The sequence below is a fragment of the Pseudophryne corroboree genome, chromosome 3 (genome assembly GCF_028390025.1).
Source record: "Pseudophryne corroboree isolate aPseCor3 chromosome 3, aPseCor3.hap2, whole genome shotgun sequence".
NCBI classification, from domain to species: Eukaryota; Metazoa; Chordata; class Amphibia; order Anura; family Myobatrachidae; genus Pseudophryne; species Pseudophryne corroboree.
In genome coordinates, this window is record NC_086446.1 from 228260467 (window position 1) to 228283181 (window position 22715).

Sequence of the window (22715 nt, forward strand, 5' to 3'; positions counted from 1 at the left end):
TCCAAGAATTGCTAAATCTTCCTCTAGGCACTCCATGTGACCACACGCCATATTCTGTAGGTGTCGAAGAGCACAACTAGGGCTGGGTACACACCAGAGCAACATGTCAGTGGACCCGCCGTCACGCCCACAAAGCGACCAGTCCAGATAAGCATAAACACTTATCGATTGGCCGCTCGATTTTGGCGGGTAAATAAAAATTAAAAAAAAATAGATAGATAGATAGACCGATAGACCGATAGGTCGATAGATCGATAGTTTATATTGTGCTCTAATTGACTTTTAGCTAGGAGATTGACCTCTGTGAGTGAGAGTCAGTACTTAGCAACAGAAACAGAACCTAAAAATATTCTTACACTGTCTGAGAAAAGAAACCACGTCAACTCACACTTACCAATCATCGGTCTGATGTGTTGTGCCTGACGTCACAACTGGGCGGGCATTTACATGTGCCTGCCAGTTGTGAAGTCAGTCACCTGCGGCTTCTCCAGCAAGTGTGCAGGCATCACACAGCATTATGTGCCAATACATCTGCACATATATTGACCATTGGCTGTGTTGCACAGCCGACGCAATGTCTGTGAACGCCATAGTTCACAGACATATCGCTGTTACACACCCGCAGACGCGCCCATGATATATCAGCCTTCAAAATAAATAAATATATATATATATAATTAATTAATGATAAATTAATGAAATAACCTGGATATCACCATGGTCATCATAAAAATCTTATTAATTTTAAGGGGTCTATTCATGAAGTAGTGAAAAGAGTGGAGAAGTGAAGCAGTGGAGAAGTTGCCCACGGCAACCAATCAGCTGCTCTGTACAATTTTAAAGTATGCAAGTTATAAATGTTACGTCAATGCTGATTGGTTGCCATGGGCAACTTCTCCACTGGCTCACTTCTCCACACTTTACACTGCTTCATGAATAGACCCCTATGGCACAAAACTTTATTGTTCCATATTTTATAGGAACACTGAACAGGTAATGCCTACTAGTTAATATGAATGGAAATTGATAATTACATTTACACAAAAAATGTGTGATCTTTAATCCTGAGAGCTGTTATACAGATTCGGGGATCTGCAGTAATCAATGCAGATAAGCCCTCAGATGGTGATGTGTTATTTATTACAGTATTCGGAAGATAAAAAATAAATAAATAAAACCTTAAATAAATATTACATATTAGGGGGGTATCTTATTAGTCGCGATACCACAATCTGTGATTGCGACTAATGTTATCGCGCCTATATCCTAAAAAATTGGGTTATTACACCCTGCGCACTCCTGTTTATCTATCCTATTCCAAAACGTTGATAACGGGATTTGCACAACAATTCTAACCGGCAAAAGCGGAGATAAATTAGGAGAAATTGGGGAAATCTGCCTGTACCCACAAAATAGCCAAACAAACAAAGGCAAACATAAAAGTCTAGTGGCCATACTAAAACTATTTGGTGTCATTAAATTGGAAATTCATAATACCATTATCAATGGGGTCAAATGGCTGTTATATACATTTTTATTTTATTTTTAAATGTGGAAAAATGATAGAAAGCTTTTTTTTCAGCAAAATAAGTGCTCTCATTAAATTTGGGGTACATAAACATGGGTATAAGTATATATTTGGGTCATTTTAGGGTACTTAAATAAAAAGTGAAACAGACCGATTGCTCCCACCTGCAAGTCTAAAAACACTTGTCAAACACTTGTCATAAAACACCCCAATATACCTGTCCCATACTTTGTACCCCAATTTCCATCACTTTGCACTTTTTCACCCCAAAAATGACATGTCATTATTGGCTAATTAGAAATAATTATAAACTTCAAAGTGTCTTAGTCATTCAGGGGGGTGTCCCAGGGGTTCAGAACCAAATCCCAAAGTTTTTAGCTTAAAATAGGGATTTTGAATTACTTATCAACCTGCTCAGAGATGGTGAAGAGAAATCCGCGATAATCCCTATGGAGACATCGGCGATAACTTATCGCCACTAATAGGATACCGAATTATTGTTTTGCAATCATTTATTGCGAAACCGCAATATTGCGGCTAATAGGATACCCCCCTTAGTGTTAATATATAAGCACTAAATATGGGCACCATACTGCAGATTGCACCAAAAACAGTATTTGTTAGTAAATGCACATGAAGGACAGTGAAGATGCATCCTCTTCTGAGACTCACTATGATAAGAATATCACGCTCACGGTATGGGTGAGGATACAGTTAAGAACAGGAACACGACAGGAAACAACTAAATGCAATAAGCTAGTAAGGCCAACTTAAGCAACTCTCGACATACTGTAGACATTCAGCTGTTAGCCTGTATATTGTATGCTCATCAGTAAAACATGATATTCTATAACACAATGGTATCCGGTAAATTATCACAAATAACTGTCTTGCAAGGGGCTTCCAATTAGCCCTAATTAGCCAGCGCTCCTCCCCAATGCTGACATTTATACTTTTTTGCGATAAGTGCCCCAAATATAGGTCCGTGGCTTCTACCTGGGACCTGTGTATTTTTGCATGAAAAACACTGGTTTTTCGAGGTCGTGGCACTATTGCGGGTAATTGGATACCTCCCATTGTATTACGCTGTCTGCGGACCACTATGCAATAAAAGGAGACCATTATGTTGTGTTAATTGTACACAGATGCCATTGGTGAGTATGTGCATGTTTTAAATGAGGACAATGGCTGCTCCACAAATGGTCACTTAACTCCAGGCAATAGGTTATACAGGGAATAATTAATTCTATAAGTATAGTAGGTAACAATATATTAAAGCCATCAGCCTCATTTGTTATAGAGAAAGAGAACTCTTAAGTGACTTCTAATATTCTTATAGGTGTTACAGGAGGTACATGAGGCCCTGAACAGTCTCCAGTTGACTATAATCTGACAGTTGTTACATAATCATTTTATGACTGACACCAAGAAAGTACTATAATATATAATTTATTAACCCACCAATGTAATAATGCAGGCTTAATAGTAAAATAGAAAAAAAATGAGAACTGACCTATACGAGTCTCTGTAACTCACAGTGTCATGCCCCGAATCTTCTTGATCCTCCTCAGACACCATGAAACAAACTTTCTTTACACCTCCCTGCTCCACTCTGTCTCCATCATCTGTCACAAGAGAGGAAGGGGGCGTCCCATTCGTGGACACGGGCTCGCACACAGACTCCAGAGGCTCCGTTATAGTGGACAGCAGCCTGCAGAAATTGGAGATCGCACACACTGAATTTTGTTCATAGTAAGGTGTCCAGTCTTCTCATAAACGCAGTCTGTATATGAATCTCTACATTTAAAATAGGATCTAGTTTCCACAGATTATGTTCTAATGAAAAATATATATATTTTGATTAACTTGGTTTAAAAAAAAAAACCAATAATTGAATGTTATGTATTAGGGATTAAATGGATGCATCTAATAAAACTAGTGCAAGAACATATGGTGACCATAAATAACTAAGATACATGTGAAGACCTTACCATCTGGAACATACAGTATATGGAAAACTGGAAGTATTAGAGAAAATCTACCACTTTCCTTAATTTTCCCTTGTATAAAAATATAAATAAATAGATAACTGTATAAAAATATTCCTGGCTAGTTTCTATTATGCTGCGATTAAAGTCTGTTCAAAGAGGTTACCATTTCATCTATTCTCTTCCCTTAAAACCATTTACTTTTTTGTTGAGGTGTGAAATTGCGGTCACAATACAACATCTTGGCAGAGTGGCCTAATGGAAAAATACGTGTGTAACGTCAAAGGAGGTAGGCAAAATCCATAAAGTAAATATGCACGAGAGCAAAGAGGTGAGAAATCTGTGAACCACCAATGTGCAGATTATGGAATGTACACAGAGATTATATGCTGTAATGTCTCACTTATTTATCTGGGTGACATATTGTTTCATTTCCTTCACTGCAACATCCAGTTTGTTAAAGAGCTGCAGATAAGCATCCTGGATCTCTATGTCTTCGTGTTTCAGTAGGAAGCTCAGACCGCGCTCCTCCTGGTTTGCTTTTCCATTCATCTGATGCAAACTACCGTCCAGAAAGCTTCCATTCATCCCGTCCATCTCTTCAGTGTTCAGACACCTCCACGCAGGGGCTGCCATGCTGGCAATGCAATGCTGGGAGTATGACATGGGATTCAAACTGCCGACTGCAGAGAGAACAGGTGGAAGGAAGGGTCAATGAGATGACATATGATGAAAATTGTGTAACAGAGGAGAAGATGAGAACACCACTCAGGCACTGGGCCCACAGGAGGAGATACTCGAATCTCATAGAATCAAACCATCACATCAGAGTCTCAAAAGTTCAACAAGGGAAATGGGGATACATGAGATAATTAAGGAGAATTTGGCCAGTTTTAGATAGAAAACACCAATTTGCTAGGTCTGGCCACATGCACTTATAACATCAAAGGTCATTATATTTGGTAAATTTAAATTATAGAGAAATCTAAATTTACAGAGGTGTTCTGAGACACTATATAAACACAAGGCTGTAGGCCAAGTTCTGTTATATAGGTCACAGAAATCTGAGGTAACATGCAATATGTATATAATAAAATAAACTGCTGATGAAAATCAAGTGATCAAGTTTGCATGTAATGACAGTTGGTCTGAAGTCTTTCTGTATATTCTAAGTATAAAAAGAAGATATGATTGTCTATTATAGTATGTGCCAGATATGTATGTAATGTGTAAAGTCATGGCAGATCGGAAGTTATGAGACTGATGCTTATGTATGTCTCACCTTGGTCTGGATCAAGGCCAAAAAATGAGTTTTTCCTTCCAAAGCGGATGCTGAAGGACCTTCCCACCGAAGTGGTGGTTTTAGGATAGGACACTTCCATGAGGTTAATATGGCAGTTGGTAGGGCAAAAATCCATACTCTGCAATGGGTGCGGGTCAGTAGTGGCTTGTTTAAAAGATGGACTCACTTTCATCTTTAGCTCATCTGCAAACTGAGATTGAATGAATCAGGATCAAATGGAGATGAAATTAGGTGAAATAAGATGAAACCTCTCTAATAGAGTGGAAAAACTTTCCTCAGGTTACATGCATAATATAAACAGAAAAATGGAGGCAATGAAATGCTGGACGATAGATAATAAGCAGGTTATAGAGTGCAGCCGTTAGAGATAATTAAGAACTAATCTATTTCCACGCAGGGGAAAAAGCCACAGGAAACACACTTTGGATGGAGAGAGTGAGACAGAGGAACAAAATCACTGAAAATGAGGAGTATTCCATTTACAAAACATAGATGTTTCTGCCTGACATAGATACCTCCTCATAGCTGGTAATTCTTCTGCTTATGTTCTCCAGTTTGGTGTCACAGATGTGCCGGAACTCATACTGTGGCATGGTCATCACCGACTTACTCATGGAGATGAGTCTCATACAGTTCTTCACAAACTGAATATCATCAGCAATAAAAGCTTTGAGAATCTATCAAAATAGAACGAACCATTACTTATACATATTAGGAAATGCAATGACACAATGAAAAGGGTTATCTACTTATTCAGTCACATATAACTCTTCCAATTACTAATGACAGAAACCCATAGGACTGTAGTCAATTTGGAAGTGTCAGGGAACTGAAGGCATCTGCTCGGATGAGCTTCAATTAGGTGCCTTGACAGTCTCCATTGAAATGTTGTATTGTTACCCTATATGGAGTCAAGTCAGTGCAACAAGAAAAACTGGAACACCCTTGTAAACTGAAATTGTTCAGGTCATAATATGAACCCCTTACTTAAGACCTTAAATAAGATAAAATACTTATAGGAAGCTTTTCTTACTTATTCCATTCTGTATGTGTACATTATAGAAACATAAGAATTATGAATTAAAGATATGGCGTGGGGAAATTAGACTACGCTGGGATAACTGGAAGTCACAGTAACTGCAGCTTGATCCTTTAGAACCATTCAAACCGTATTGGAAGATAACCACTGTATCTTATTACCTTGGCAGAGATTCCAAAAGATCCTCGAGGTTCAACCATTTTTTCCAGGACATAGCACTTTATCCCAGCGGTGCTCACATACTCGTATACCACGCCATGCTCAAGCTGCACATTTTCCACAGACAAATTAATCAGGGGTGCATCTTCACTGACCTGGGAGGTAAAATTTGGAATCAAGCCTGCAAACAAAAGTGAGAATAGGAATACTAAAGAGATGTTTGGGGAAGTAATACCACGTGTGTTCCCAATGTTATAGTTATAAAGGAAAATAATTTATTCTGGTGCTGGTTAAATATCAGAACTTTTGCTTATGATGTCATTTTAAACATACATGTAGAAGATACCCAATAGACTAGTACGGCCAGTATGCATTCTGGCACAGACTCTTTCACTGTCTGAAATTGCAGGTGGGACGCAGCACTGTTATCAAGAAATTCTCTGAATCGATGCCTGGATAATTGTTATCTCTGGTATCATTACAAAATATTCCAACAATATGTTCATATTTGGTTAATGAGACGGCCACAACATGGGAAACGTCAATGGCATGATCATCGAGCCATTGTCTTATTTATTTATTAAGCTATTTATATAGAGCACACATAATGTAGGACCTAATTCAGATCCCATTGAGTCTGAGGCTCATGTTGCAAAAAGTACCAATGTTCTGTACTTTGCGCATGCTCCGGACCCATACTGGATGCATTACATTGGCAGACGTCAGTGGATTGAAAGTCTGCAGCTGTTTGGGGCCTTTATTGCATGTGGCCACCATTTTGGGGGGGTGCAGAGGCCAGGATCTTTGTTGGAAGATGGAATGCCTTTTTGTAGGTACTGCAGCAGCTGGTTTGTGTGACCCATAAGTCATCTGATGGTGTCGCAGGTAATCCAATGCACGAATCTCTAATGCAAGCAGGAGGCATTTACTTATATCAGACGCCTCCTGCTGCACTACCATATCAATGCATTGCTGCTGCTTCCACATAAGCAGCGACGATAGCACCTCTGTTCACATCTGAATTTGGCCAATATTATGCGGTGCTTTGCAGAGAATATTTGGTCATTCATATTAGTATCTGACCCAGTGGAGATTACAATCTAAATTCCCTTCCACATGTACACACACAAACACACTAGGGTTGTTATATTTAATTGTATTGTCAGAATCTAACCTACCAGTATGTTTTTAGCTTGTATGAGGAAACCAGCGCACACCCATGCACATATGAGCAGAACCTTGCAGAGTCATGTCAACCGTGCTGCCACACATACTCTGTGGATGGGGGTACTCTCACTCATGTGAGGAAAGTAATGCTGCAACAAAGGGATCACACTGCACCATTAAGTAATAATAACTACTGACAACGCCTTCTCAGGCTATGACTAAAGCAAGTGCCTGACACCATTACGGAACCACCTGAACTTCATTGTTGGGAAAGTAGCACTCAGGGCTGTAGAGTGGTGCTATATGTAGGCTTGTAAATGTGTCAGTAACATAGCGAAGCACAAATCATTTTACCATTGCCACCTCCTACCCTGTTTGGTTACCCATAACTTGTGCTCTTTTCTACATAGAACTTGCAAGCATGCAATGTCAGGTGTTATGAGCAACTTATGTATTGTAACCTGACTGTGGTATCTTACTGTGTGCTTCCACCACAGCTTCAAATTTGTAGTATATTGATCTGCAGTTGCCTGTTTTGCCTTGTACTGTCATATACCGGCTGTCGGGATCCCAGCGTTCAGGATCCCGACACCGGAATCCCGGCAGCCGGTAAAATGCAGGCGGTCAGACCCTTCAAATAAATGCATGCATTTCACAATCTTGCTGTTGCTGCATCTCCCTTGGAGATTCATGCTGCCATCACATGTCTTAGACGTCATAAACTAGCAAGATGAGCTGCCTCAAACACTGAAGCTCCTGTCAAATGCACACCAAAAAATCATCCTTCTTTCAAAGTGACTGAAGTCTCCTCTTAAAGCAGTGGTGGCCATAGTTTACGTCAACAATTATAATGTCAGATGATAAAATTTTGGTATAAGATACTGTACTCTGTAGAGTACTGTATAGTAAAATATAGCTATCAAGGATAGTTAAAATAAAGACCTGGATTATGCAAGTTTATAGGAGGAAATACAGGATTTTATTCCTGTAAGAGTATCAATCAACAAGTGTTTTATGCTTTTACTAATCACCGACTCCCTGCGAAACAAATCACTGTATACTTACAGATGCACACAAAGAGGGTTTTGGGCATACACGTGTGAAAATGCCTCAAACAGACATTCAGTGAGCGGTCTTTAAATAACATGCATGCATTACAGATGGAAGGTAAGTGAACCGCAAGTGATGGGGATTTCAGGGAAGCGGCCTGCAGACTTTAATAATAAATGAGTTCCTGTCATACGAGCAGCTTGTATTAAGTGGTATAGCACAGACAGGTTAACCCTATGCACTACGATAGCAAGCAACCAATTTGCTCATCAACAAATACAGTATTTTCTCCAAATAACAGATTTTGTTGTAAGAGATCTGTATTTTCTTCATGAATTATGTGCAGTCATAAAAAATATATCAACAAGATATATCATGAAATGCAACACTTCCATCTAATTAAACTCCAATTCATTTAACTGTATGACCAAGTTTATTTTCATGTTTGCGGTGTATCTAGATAATCAGATATAACCTTTTTTTTTTGTTTAAATTGTTCAACACAGGAGAGGTACTGTAAAAGACTGGTGGAATATTGGAATAAACATATTTTTCAATTGAGAAAATTAGTGTTAATTATATATATATTTGTGAAACAGTTTTTTGTAACTGTTAAGAGTTTGTGGATGCCAAATAATTTACCTAAAGATACATTTAGGAGGATATTCAAATGCCCCCGCTAAATTTTCACGCAAAAAATTGGGTAATTTTATTGATTTTTGCTCGATGTTTCGCATTGGGCTATTCAATTATACCCCATTTTTTGTACAAAAATGTTTACGTTTTCTCACAAAAACACATAGGATCTGGGATAAGTTTTCTCAAGTGCATTCTCAGAAAAAAAAAGCTTTCTCAAAAAACGGGGCTGATAAGGCTGGTTATCAAGGATTTGTTTTCTGCCTGCTACCACGCTGACTGCTGGCATCAGTGACAACTGAATATCCCTTGGGAGGGGTGGGGGATGTCATGGGTTTATGACACTATGGGGTCTATCTAATTACTCACGATGACATCACCGGTGCAAGTAAGTGGGTCTGTATGCTGCACTTATGGTAAAGCTGACTTGGGGATTCTTGTCCACAGCCCCATAGGGCTGTGAGTATATATAGAAACATAGAAACATAGAATTTGTCGGCAGATAAGAACCACTTGGCCCATCTAGTCTGCCCCCCTTTTTTTTTTTTTATTATTATTTTTTATCTCTAACCTTATTTGATCCTTATTTCTTTGTAAGGATATCCTTATGTCTATCCCATGCATGTTTAAATTGCTCTACTGTCTTAGCCTCTACCACCTCTGATGGGAGGCTATTCCACTTGTCCACTACCCTTTCTGTGAAATAATTTTTCCGCAAATTTCCCCTGAACCTCCCCCCCTCCAGTTTCGTGTCCTTTTGCTTCTCTTCATTTGGAGAATGTTTCCCTCCTGGACTTTGTTAAAACCCTTGATATATTTGAAAGTTTCTATCATGTCCCCCCTTTCCCTTCTCTGCTCCAAACTATACATATTGAGATTTCTTAGTCTTTCTGGGTATGTTTTGTGATGTAGGCCATGCACCATTTTAGTTGCCCTCCTTTGTACAGTTTCTAATGTATTAATATCCTTTTGAAGATATGGCCTCCAGAACTGAATACAGTATTCTAGATGAGGCCGTACCAATGACCTATACAGTGGCATTATTACTTCTTTCTTTCTGCTGCTGATTCCTCTCCCAATGCAGCCAAGCATCTGACTAGCCTTCCTCATTGCCTTGTTACATTGCTTACCTGCCTTTAAGTCATCTGAAATAGTGACTCCTAGATCCCTTTCCTCCTCAGTAGTTTCCAGTATAGTGCCATTAATACTGTATTTAGCTTTAGGATTTTTGAGACCCAAGTGCATGATTTTGCATTTTTTGGCATTAAACTGTATCTGCAAGACAAACACTAACCGAGACCATGAGGAGTGCAAGTTTGGGTGCCGTAGCTGGCAGTCTCCAGACACTTTTTGATAGGAGTACTATGTAGTCGTATATATGTGACAAAGTCACTTGGAGTACAAGATTTACAGCACTGTCGTACTACTTTACTTTAGTTTTTGCAGGTGCTTTATAAATTAAAAATGCCATGGTTGACAACTAAGTTTGTGTGTATGGTAGCTGGAGCCACCTTATCAATGGATATTTCTAACGTTTGGTAAAAGTATGATACAGAAATCTCAAGAAAAGTGAATGCAGAGAGATGGCGTTGCATTATAGAAGCCTTTGGGCTTCTATCACATTTCCCAGCACACACCCCTCCCCCCGCGGTGCATGTGTCAGCCCATGCATGTATAGATAGGAACACGGGCCATGATCCCAGAAGTCCAATCATCGCAATGAACAGCTCTTACTGCAAGAGCTGTCCTTTGGGAGCTTCTTCAAGTACTGTATATGGCGTTAATAAACGCCATTATGCTTGTGAAGAGTGGCAGGATGCATCGCAAGCAAAATGCGATGATTGATGCATCCCACCCATAATGACATCACACTGAGCTTCCTCCTCAATGACTCAGGAGCAGGTGACGGATGAAGCAGTAGCAGTATAGGAGTGTAGAAGGTCAGGTGAGAATTTCTTCTATTCTGCTACAATTTATCGGGATAAAAACGTTTATGGAAGTGAAGTAGTTTATGTAAAGTTATTCCAAGATTAAATGACACCAGTCATGGGAGATCGGCAACATTGTATAAGGACACATCTGTATATTAAAAATAAGTTTGACTGAATTGTTTAGTATTTTGCTTTTATTGAAAAGTGTTTGTATTACCACAGCCCTCCTTCATCTCACTGTTTTGAGCAAGGATCACTGCTATTGACAAAAGTTCTTCAGTAGGAATACATACCTTTTACCGGCGGCCAGGATACCGGCCACCCGTATGCCGGCAGAGAGACAAGCACTAGAAAGCCCATTGCGGTTTTGCTGTGGGTGCGGTGGCTCACTGGATCTTTTCTCCCTTTATAGGTGTCATGGACACCCACAGAGGGAGAAAAGCCTGTGGCGCTGGTATTCCGGCGTCTGCATTTCACCACCTGTCGGGATTCCAGCATCAGCATTGTGACTATAGGGATCCCGACAGGCAGTCTCGTGATCGCCTCCACTTCAGAAGAGGCTTGTTACTCATTCAGTGAATTCTTTGGTGATTGGAAAGCTTACAGTTAGTTTTCCTGTATGCCTCTCCATATAATATTGAACACAGTCTTCAAACATTTTCTAAATAACTCAGGGGGACATGTACTAAGCAGTGATAAAAGTGGAGAAGTGACCCAGTGGAGAAGTTGCCCATGGCAACCAATCAGCACTGACGTAACATTTCTAATTTGCATACAATAAAAGTATACAGAGCAGCTGATTGGTTGCCATGGGGAACTTCTCCACTTTTATCACTGCTTAGTACATGTCCCCCTCAATCAGCTAATCCAATATGGCATATTCATAAATGACTGCGTGTGAACATTCTAACAGCATGATGCAGAACATGGCCCCAAAAACCTCTAACATTGTTGTGTCTGAGGTCAAAATCCTGATCTGCTTTATATACATAGCAACACACTTCTGTGCATTGTGAAAGTAACGGTGCCTGGAGAAACTAGAGGTGACTGGAATGCACTTCCAGGTGTATGGTATCTGACTAATGCTACTGTAAGTGGGGTAAAATACATAGACAATAAACAACCAAATTCATTTATCCACTCATTCGTGTTGCTACGCATTGACCTGCTTTCCGGTACCTGCTTGTCTATCATGAATGCCAGTGTCAAGTGAGAGGTTCGGGCTGCTGTCATCACACATGCTGCCATTCAGACAATCATCAGATTTACATCTCTGCTCTCGATCCTCCTCCGCGTCTTCATGTGTTCTGTATATCCACTGGAATAGCCCCTAGAACCACAACATAGTACTGTTACATATCAAGGAGGTTTTATTTTCGTATAGTGCTGAATAATATATGTGACCAGTTAAGCAATAAAAATGAAATGTTTCATATATTATTGGTAAACCACTAATTTAATAGTATAACTAGTATAAGTCCACTCAATTGTTCTTTTTATATAATCACAGTACTTCTTGGCAACTTCTAATATCAATATAATTTACAGTTGGTAGTGCATTATCTCATAAAATACATAGAATACCTTTCTATCTCAATATGTTTTATTATTTACAACTGCCAAAAATATTTTCAAAAGATTACTAAAAGATTACGAAATTTGGTTTTCTAAAAGGTAACATTGGCCCAGATTTATCAAGCCTTGGAGTGTGATAAATTGCATGGTGATAAAGTGCCAGCCGCAATTTATCACTCTCTAAGGCTTGATAAATCTGGGCCATAGTTATCTGTGAAATCTCGGCTGTCCTTCAGAAATGTTTAGACTTTTTGTTCAGCGGTAAATTAGGTCATAAATAGCAGTTGGCCATTTATAGCCAAAAAAAAAACGGCAGCAGGTTTGAGCTACTGTAACTTTGTAAGAGTCGCTTCAGGAGAACAGGTCACAAAGGTTACCCATGAAGCAGGTACTGTGCAGACTGGAGTTACACACCTACTTATGAGGTTTGTTTGGGGGTTACCCACATTGAGGAAAATGCAGATGTAGTCCTACAGTACCTGTTGCCTGTGCGCCATATAATACTCACCAGTGGGTGTTGTGGGCTTTTCCGATAAGCTGTAAATTGCTCAAGGACCTCAATATAGCTGTCATGCACAACATTATTTCCATTCACTTTGAGGATACACTGACCAGGGTGAAGACCAACTGCTGCTGCCTGGGAACCTGAAGAAAATACATAATATAATACCAAGTTGTTATATCCCATATCAAATTCTGAACACCAGGACCAAAGTGGCCACAATCCACTTTTGATAATGTAGAAATAATCCTAATCATATATTATGCCCCAATAATGTAGTACAGGAAACAAGACCTAACCACAGTATAGGTCCCGCAGACTTGCTGGCCAAATTCTTATGGAAGTCGAGAGGCAAACCCATAGCACCAAGCCAGCACAGGAGCGAGCTGATATAATTGTTTAGTTCCCCACTCGTGAGGCCATTAGTCCAGCCAACACATGCAGCTGTAATATTATTTATGACAATGATTTATGTCTATGTACGGTATTCCCATTTTAGAGTACACCACGTGTTCTTCTGAGAGAAGTTCCATAAGGTTGAACAGAAGCTATTTCTATAGAAGGGGTTATGCCTCAATTACTGAATATAGGCTAGGACAGTACAACCATTCTGCATAAATTATTAACCATTCCAATATTTCTACAACAAAGTCCAGAGTGGTCCTGTCCCATCACCAATAGTAGACTACCACAAATTTACATTACAACATTTTGTGTAATTTTTTTTTTTAGCTCTGTGTCAAGCAGTGTAAAGAATGGGGAATTGGAGAAGTTGCCCATAGCAACTAGTTAGCACTGATGTAATATTTATAAAAGTACAATCAATAAAATTATTGCTTGCTGTGGGCAACTTCTACATTAGTCTACAACTTCAGTCTGTACATTGCTTAATACATCTCCACTAATGTAAGCATCCACTTTTCCAAGAGAATAGTCTTATGTGAGCAGCAAGTTTTCTTGGCCCAACAGAAACCTGCCAAGCCCTTAATGTTAAAATCAATGGATGCCTTATGTAGATGTCCCCCCACCAAATCAGCTATGATTATGAGGGATAGTCATCAAACCTACTATAGAGGACAGACAAGTGGAGGTGTTGTCTAGAGTAACCAACCAAATGATAGTTATCTTAAAGAATGTACTAGATAAATGAAAGCTACAGTACTGTAGAATCAGGTTGGTTGCTATGGGCAACATTTTCACTTATCCTCTTTAGCAGGTTTGTTAAATCCTCCCGAAGTGTTTTCAGAACTGAAAACATTTTCACAAAGGAAAAAAAAATATTTCTCTGTATGTTTTCTTATAAACTCTAATAAATATACCTGGCCAGATATATAAACATAAAGTAATGGCTAGAGGATTAATAACACGCTCAGCAGCTCGCCTCATGCCCCTTACTAGGGGAAACAACACCAGATGTTGGAATGCCAGGCATGGCCTGTGGTGTGCGCACATCTGTAGGTGCATAATATATGGGAGCCATTCATGGTACATTAACTTCCACTCTAACCAGTCTGTTACTGACATTACATTGAGCACTTGTTAAGAAGTATTTAGTGTAAACTGTTAAGATTTCAGAAATGTAAATGTTTCTTAATCCTAACAAGTGCGCTTTATAAGGAGAGAACTCTGGTGAGTGGATGTTATTTGGTCAGCAACCTGTACGGAGAAATGTAACCATGGCAACCATACATTTCTGCTTTCTGCCTGCCCCATGTGTAAGTGATTAACAGCAGATAGGACCTAAAGTTTTTTTTCACTTGGCTCATTACCAGAGGTGGCAGTCCATAGGAATATGTCCCTGGAAGTGTCCACAAATTTGCGGGAACCACTCCATCCCCAATAAAAACTGGGGCTGAATTAACTTAACATGGTCACCAAAAGAGCACCTGAGCGCGCAGACAGTGTCTGCAGCTTGTTATGACTTGCAGAAGGACTCTAGAGCAGCGTTTTTCAACCGCAGTGACGCAGCCAAAGATGCCCGCTACTGCTGTCCTCACTTTATTATTTTGGGCTCAGGCAGTGCTGAGCTCTTCCGTGTGGCCCAGACACAGCTAGGCCTGTGACCTATTGAGACTCATAGCTCACGAACACCAAGTTGACTGCCCGCCCACCCAGTGCTGTTCCTTGCTCCTCACTGCTTCCCCGCTGAAGCAGGGAGATAGAAAACTGTGGTCTTTCACAGCTACAGTACTTGCTTACTCAAGTAGGTTCCAGTGCCAGTGTATTTTATTGCTATTTATCTGCCCCCCCCCCCACCCGGAGTATACCTGTGGCCAATGCCAACTTCCCAGTGATATCTGCGGAAAGATGGCACCGCACATTGAAACCAAAGACTCTGATACTGTGCCCGAGTCTTTGCTCTCTAGTGGCCAGCATCATCTTCCCAAATATCACAGGGAAGATGGCGCTGGCTGGGATGGAGGGACGAGGCAGGTGACTCTCCTCTCCACCACCCCCTGCTCTCCCTGTGTTATATTGGTGCCCGCTCTGTGGAGCGCAGCCCCGCAGTTGTTTTATTTTTATCACAATTTAATATTAATGGGTCTCGTCACGCCCTCTAAAGCCACGCCCCTACCCCCTTACCGGGTCCAGCATTGTTGTCTATGCCCCGGTGTGTTCTGTAATTACTTTGGGGGACAATGTGTGCTGCAATTGCTGTGGGGGCCAATGTGTTGAATTGCTGTGGAGGCCAATGTGTTGAATTGAGGTAGGGGACAATGTGTTTAATTGAGGTGGGGGACAATGTGTTTAATTACTGTGGGGGCCAATGTGTGTGTTTGTCCCCCCGTGGTGGCCAATGTGTGTGTTTTTTATGCCCATGGGGAACAATGTGTGTGTGTTTTTCCCATGGGGAACTGATGGTGTGCCTTGGCAATTTTAAAATCTTGTACGGTGTACTGCAATTTGAAAAAGGTTTCTAGAGAAACAGTAGTGTTCCCAGCAAAACTACACAGAACAGGTTCTAGGTCTCATTTGATGGTGGGTCACATGTCAATGTAACCACACCAGATGGTGATCAGCCTTTAAAACTATAGTGGGCTCACAGATATATGGCACATGGTTTTAAAAGAGAAAAAATACCGAATGGTAAATATAATCCAGGGTAGAGTGGCAAATCCTGGGAAACGGGATTGAAAAATGATGAATCCCAGAATCCCTGTGATCGGTTCCTTTCAATGTGCCAACCACTGATCCCCCCCCCCCCCTTCCACACACACACTTGCTGCGGGGAGGTGAAGTGTGGGGCAGTGCAGGCGGTGAGGTCCGGGCGTCGGGTGGCTGCCTGCGCACTGCCGGGGGCAGGGGGAGCTCAGCAGGGGAGCCGGGCAGCGTCTAAGCCTCCTGGGGACGCTCAAAGCTACCCGGCAGTGAAAAAAAAAAGGGGCTGTCTAATACCAAAATCCCCGGGATTGGAGCTTCCAATCTCGGGATTGCATCCCAGCCAATTTTTGGCCAAAATCCTGAGATCCTGACCATCCCAATCCCGGGATTAGCCACCATAATCCATCGGAAATGGTTGTCAACCTACCACAATCTTAAAGTATTGTGTCAAATGATATATTGCATGTTTAGATGACCTAACAATTGTAATTCACTAATCACACCATTTGTACAATGACCACACCTTATTATATTGGCCATGCTCATCCATGACATACTACATCTGGCAGCAACTCCCCACTGGACCGCAAATTTCATGTTGCTAAAACTGGTCACCGTAGTCTAAGTACAAAATGTATCTACTTAGTCTAGGTACAAAATTGTAAACACATTTTTCAGTTCTATCCTCGTTAAATTCACAGGGTTATTACAAGTTAATGCTTCTCTATGCACTACCATCCTGAGAGTTAAACAATGGATACACTATGGCAAGAATTCCAGTTGATTAATATAGTTTCTCTATTAGAATAATAGAACTGTATTATCTTTCTATACATCATATTAATATGTTATAATGTACTGTCTTTATAATCTTTTTATACTCACAATAGTATAAAATGATGTTTTATTACATTGTTTAACACATTACAGACTATTGCCATCTAGAGGTTACAGAGAGAACAGGGATTATTATCTCCCATTCAACAATGAAATCGTCCCTTTATGCATAATGATAAAACAATATAAAAAAAATGTCATGTTTGCATCCGCATTATATTTTGTGCCACCAGTCCCCGCTATTTTACCTCTGACCTATTTCACATCACACAGTACAAATACTTCACACACGTACAACAAAGAGAATAGCATACCCACCGCTCCCCAAAGTCTCACCTCTCCCCACAGCATGGACGTAAGGTGGGGCTGACCCTCTGATCTGAAAACAAAGGGCTTGAGAGGAATCAGGAATCTTTACAATTCTGAGTACAAAAGAAAAACATATAATACAGATTTGTTATTATTTTACTGCAGCTAACACACAGAGAGCAAACAATAGCACAAGGATGACTGCAGCTTTCCACCTAACGTACCACACCCCTCTAACCTGGAAACATATAGCATAATGGGCCTGATTCATAGAAGCATGGTAAAGGGATTGCTAATATATGCTAAAGATGCCCACTGCAGGCTGCTGTGATCCACTGCCTGAGTCCGAAGAAACAACATCGTATTTACTGCGTAAACATCACCAGCTCATCGGACATCTGAGTTCCTTCAGGTTACTCAGGATGTCTGGCTAACAAACGCTGCTGGGGCCAGTGCAACTGCATCCGAGGATGCAACCATTGGATTCAGCATGCCTTGAAAACTGGGCAGACACACCCCCATTTTCTGTAATGCTACCAATTATCACCTCCAAATGCCAGCACAATGTCAATCATGCTGTGGCTTTCGAGGTGCTGCAGCTGATATCACAGAACCAGATCTGCATATGTGCAGATGTGAAAACATTGGAAAAGTATGTAAAACAGGGAATTGCAAAATAGAGGATTTTCCATTTATCTGTACAGGAAGTAAACATGTTACATCTTCAAGGTGGGCTCATACAAACATATCCCGAAAACCTGCAATATTTTCTACCAGAAAATGCACTTATTTTATTAGTCCATTTATTTACAAAGAGTTGGCTTGTAAAATCTCACACTTCTGAGAGTGTTTCTGCACGGTATTTAAAAGGACAATGCTTTTACTAGCAGTGTCTTACTAGTAAAAGCATTGCCCTTTTAAAAAAAAGGGCATAAACACGATCAGAAGTGTTGGTGTGATTCAGAAGATACAGCAAATTACTCCAGTCTTACTCTTTTGATTTGGTTGCAATAAGGATCCGGATTGGTCTGCGAGAGCAGAATGATTGGTTCAAGAGGATCTCAACCTCAGAGAAGGGACGGAGGAACACCAGATCTTCATTGATGGAGTAAATCTTTCGTCCCACCTGCAATCCTGCCATCTACATAGAAGAGAAAAGATGGAGAATTTGTCTTCAATTTGTCTCTTAACTTGTATGGCACGACAGCATTCAGTAGCAGAATAACCTGCACTGCTCTGTAATAAATTCTCACAACAAACATGGTAAAGTGGTAGTGGGTAAATATAGTGTCCAGGTAGTAATACCCATTGTTTATAGCCTGAAACTAACTGACTAAAAAAGCAAAACCCGCGTGTATTCTGTAAAAGTGAATGAAGCAGAAAGTGGAGGTAAACTAATGGTAAAATGTACACAAGTGTCCACTGCATTCAATGAGAAATACCAATGCTTAGAACCATTTCACAAAATATGGAGAACATTTCCCACCACTAGTTTACTTCCACTTTCGAGATCTTTACAAAGTACTCCAAACTGATGTCACTTCCTGGACATCCTGTAGGCTGTGAATGAAGACAAAAATATCTGTCACTTCCTGGAATTCACTAGGAGACACAGTATGAAAAAAGGACACATCACTTAATTAAAGGCCTTAGGTGTAATGAGAAAAATATAAATATGTCTGTCATATAATGGAAACTTTTGGGGGCAATGAGATAAAGGTAAATATCAGTTAATTCCTGTACACTGAGAAAAAAATATATATGTCACTTCCTGAAATCTACTGGAGAAAAACTGTCAATATGTCTGAATCAGCTTCTGTCTTTTCAGTCATGACAGCAGATATGGATATGAGGCAGGACCACTGTGCAAGTTAGTAAGTTATGGGGGCTCACTCCCCTGCATATGCCTTAATCTAGCCCTGGTGGCCACACCTGATGTTGAGAAAACTAGCTCAAGATAATTGTTTTGCTCTATTAGTGGATGCTGGACATATAGCAAGAGTTCCAATAATTGGCTACTAAAATCTCTGAACTGAGAACTGTGAGCTTTCTGGAGTCTTCTTTCAGAAGTTTTCTCTGTTATTCATTTATGAGCAGGACTAACTGTGGCAGGGTTCACTCACTAGAAGCCCAGGCGCCACCAGCAATGCAGTCCACACTTTGGTCCTTTGGTTTGCAGCGTATCTAGTGTGCCAAAAGGGTCTCCAGGAGAGCATGTATGAAGTAAGTGGAGTATGAGTGAAGGAGCAGCACGGTGCTCCTACTAGGAAAGTGACTGACCCCACAGATGCCACTCTAAACATGAGTGTTGGGTTGCCAGACTTTGCCCTTGTGAATGTTCCGAAGTCATCATTTATGCAAAACTGACATTATTGATGTAGGCCTGGTTGTTGATGCATGTTAAACGCCACTGACTGATTAACTGAGAAGTAAAAAACATTTAAAGATAAAAATGTCTCCTCATACATCTAGCCTCAATATGCCACACAGTGCGAGAAGATTGTCGCGAGTCAGCCTCCAGATCCCATACAACTCTGCTAGGGTCTGGCATCTTTATTTGCCACAAATATGTCTTAATCGTGATGTGATGTGATGTGACTAGGACGCAACAGGAGACTGTGCTGATTAATGTGATATATGACACTTGTATACCCGTGTGTGACTGAGCCTGTATATGGAGCAAAATAGAACTTGTATTGGAAAAAAACTGCAGCGGCTACATTGTAGCACTTCGTATACAGATTCAGAGACTCAGTTACACACATATATGTCATATATTACATTAATCAGCACAGTCTTCAGGTGCGTCCTAGTTGCACTGCATTACGACTAAGATGTTTTTTGCACAAAAAAGACACACAATGTTAGGAGAGTCTCAAAGGATCTTGTGTGTCAAGAGGGACTGTTTGGCACGAGAGCAGCAATGATATATAAGGACAGCAAAGAAAGACAGCAAAATAATTAAAAGAAAGAATTAAAAGTTAAGCTTCTGGACAGGAAAATCTGCCCATAAACGAAGACTGTATAAAATGTACCATTTATTCGGGTTCAGTATTATTTCACGATGGACAGGATACCAGCGGTCAGTATACCGACAGCGGCATCCCGTCCATCAGAATCCCGACAGCTCCCTGGAAAACTGCCCTAATCCTCCCCTGCCCTCTACCCTAACCCTCCATTGTGGGTGCCCAAACCTATCCCTCCCCGGTGCTGCCTAGCCCTAACCCTCACTTCCCCGCTGCTTGCTAACCCTCCCTGCTTGGTCCCTAACCTCCCCTTCTATGTGCCTAACACTAATCCTCCCTTTTCGGGCCCTAACCCTAACCTTCCCGGCCCTGTACCCTAACCCCCCTTCCCCTGCCTAAACCTAAACACCCCCCACCCCCGTGTCAGGATACCAGCACATTCCACTGTCAGGATTGCGACGCCGGTATCCCGTGCGGCATCAGTATATAGGTACCGGTATCTAACTGCTTCCCATTTATTCCAGCAAAGAGCACCAACGTATTTTCCATCAAGTATCATTTACAGGTTGGAAAACCAAAGTCGCCCCTTAGCAGACAAACACTCAAATAAGAGCTGAATATGATAACAGGTTTGTTTTAGGTTTTTTTTTGTTTTTTTTTACAAAGGTAGTAATGCAATGGATCAAAGTGTTGAACAAATTTAAAAAGCACAATACTTTGCATGTTAACGGATTAATGCTGGAATACAAAAGTTTCTATAGTGTTTCTATAGTGATGACATACTTCTTAATCTACTGTAAGTGGTGTTTTATTTGTAATGGCCGTAAATATTATGGGGTATATGCAATTGCGGTCGAATTCCCGAAATTGTCGAATTTCGGGTCATTTTCGACCAAAAAAAAAAATCGCCTATGCAATTCAGTGCTTTCCGACCAAAAAACGGACTTTCAAAATTCGACTTTTTGAAATTCGACTTTTTGCAAATTCGACTTTTCTGCAATGATACAAGTGCTGCAATTCGACCAAAGCATATTCAATTCAAGTTTGGAAATTCGACAGCAGTGCTTTTAGACAGCAAATTCGTCATTTTCAATCCGCCACACTTTGGAGGGTGAAAACAAATAAAAAAATTTTAAACATGTTTTTTTTTGTGTTTTTTTTGGGGGGAATAGCAGATCTATTTATATTAGAAGGGATTGGGTACTTTTTTTTTTTTTTTTTGGAGGCACAAATATTATTTATATATTTTTTAAAATATTTTTTTTTTTTTTTTTTTATGCTGGAACGGTGAAATCATAAAAAAAAATGGCGTGGGGTCCCCCCTCCAAAGCATAACCAGCCTCGGGCTCTTCGAGCTGGTCCTGGTTCTAAAAATGCGGGGGGAAAATTGACAGGGGATCCCCCGTATTTTTAAAACCAGCACCGGGCTCTGCGCCTGGTGCTGGTGCCAAAAATACGGGGGACAAAAAGAGTAGGGGTCCCCCGTATTTTTAACACCAGCATCGGGCTCCACTAGCTGGACAGATAATGCCACAGCCGGGGGTCACTTTTATGCCGTGCCCTGCGGCCGTGGCATTAAATATCCAACTAGTCACCCCTGGCCGGGGTACCCTGGGGGAGTGGGGACCCCTTCAATCAAGGGGTCCCCCCCCCAGCCACCCAAGGGCCAGGGGTGAAGCCCGGGGCTGTCCCCCCCCATCCAATGGGCTGCGGATGGGGGGGCTGATAGCCTTTTGTGATAATAAAAAGATATTGTTTTTTCCAGTAGTACTACAAGTCCCAGCCAGCCTCCCCCGCAAGCTGGTACTTGGAGAACCACAAGTACCAGCATGCGGGAGAAAAACGGGCCCGCTGGTACCTGTAGTACTACTGGGAAAAAAATACCCAAATAAAAACAGGACACACACACCGTCGACAGTAAAACTTTATTTCATACGTCGACACACACATACTTACCTATGTTCACACGCCGACATCGGTCCTCTTCTCCATGTAGAATCCACGGATACCTGAAAAGAAAAGATCAATATACTCACCTCAGCCATGGTCCAGAGATAAATCCACGTACTTGGCAAAAAAACAAACCGAACACCCGCTCCATGCCGGACTGAAAGGGGTCCCATGCTGACACATGGGACACCTTTCCACGAATGAGACCTGTCAGTGACAGCTGTCACAGAAAGGTCTCTAAGCCAATCAGGAAGCGCAACTTCGTTGCGCTCACCTGATTGGCTGTGCGCTGTCTGTACTGTGACAGCACATCGCAAAGCCGCTCCATTACTTTCAATGGTGGGAACTTAGCGGCTAGCGGTAAGGTCACCCGCCGGTCAGCGGCTGACCGGCGGGTGACCCCACCGCTACCCGCAAAGTTCCCACCATTGAAAGTAATGGAGCGGCTTTGCGATGTGCTGTCACAGTACAGACAGCGCACAGCCAATCAGGTGAGCGCCACGGAAGTAGCGCTTCCTGATTGGCTGAAGGGACGTCAGTGACAGGAGTCACGTAATGTCCCGGCATTCGGGAGAAAGGGGTCTGATGTGAAAACATTGGACCCCTTTCTAGTCCGGTATGGAGCGGGTTTTTGCGTGTTTTTTTTTTTTTAAAAGTACGTGGATTTTACTCT

At 41.1% G+C, this 22715-nt stretch overlaps 1 protein-coding gene across 3 annotated transcripts in view; it reads right to left on the minus strand.

The window, feature by feature from the left end:
• PREX1 (phosphatidylinositol-3,4,5-trisphosphate dependent Rac exchange factor 1) overlaps positions 1–22715 on the minus strand; it is a 454902-nt gene that overhangs the window by 78483 nt on the left and 353704 nt on the right. For all 3 annotated transcript variants that reach the window (XM_063958866.1, XM_063958867.1, XM_063958868.1), the window contains 9 exons: positions 18119–18267; positions 17154–17239; positions 12885–13021; positions 11981–12131; positions 6020–6198; positions 5335–5496; positions 4799–5009; positions 3920–4199; positions 3042–3239 (listed from right to left, as the gene is read on the minus strand). In XM_063958866.1, the coding sequence (XP_063814936.1) occupies positions 3042–3239; positions 3920–4199; positions 4799–5009; positions 5335–5496; positions 6020–6198; positions 11981–12131; positions 12885–13021; positions 17154–17239; positions 18119–18267 (1553 nt within the window). The remainder of the gene's footprint in view (positions 1–3041; positions 3240–3919; positions 4200–4798; positions 5010–5334; positions 5497–6019; positions 6199–11980; positions 12132–12884; positions 13022–17153; positions 17240–18118; positions 18268–22715) is intronic.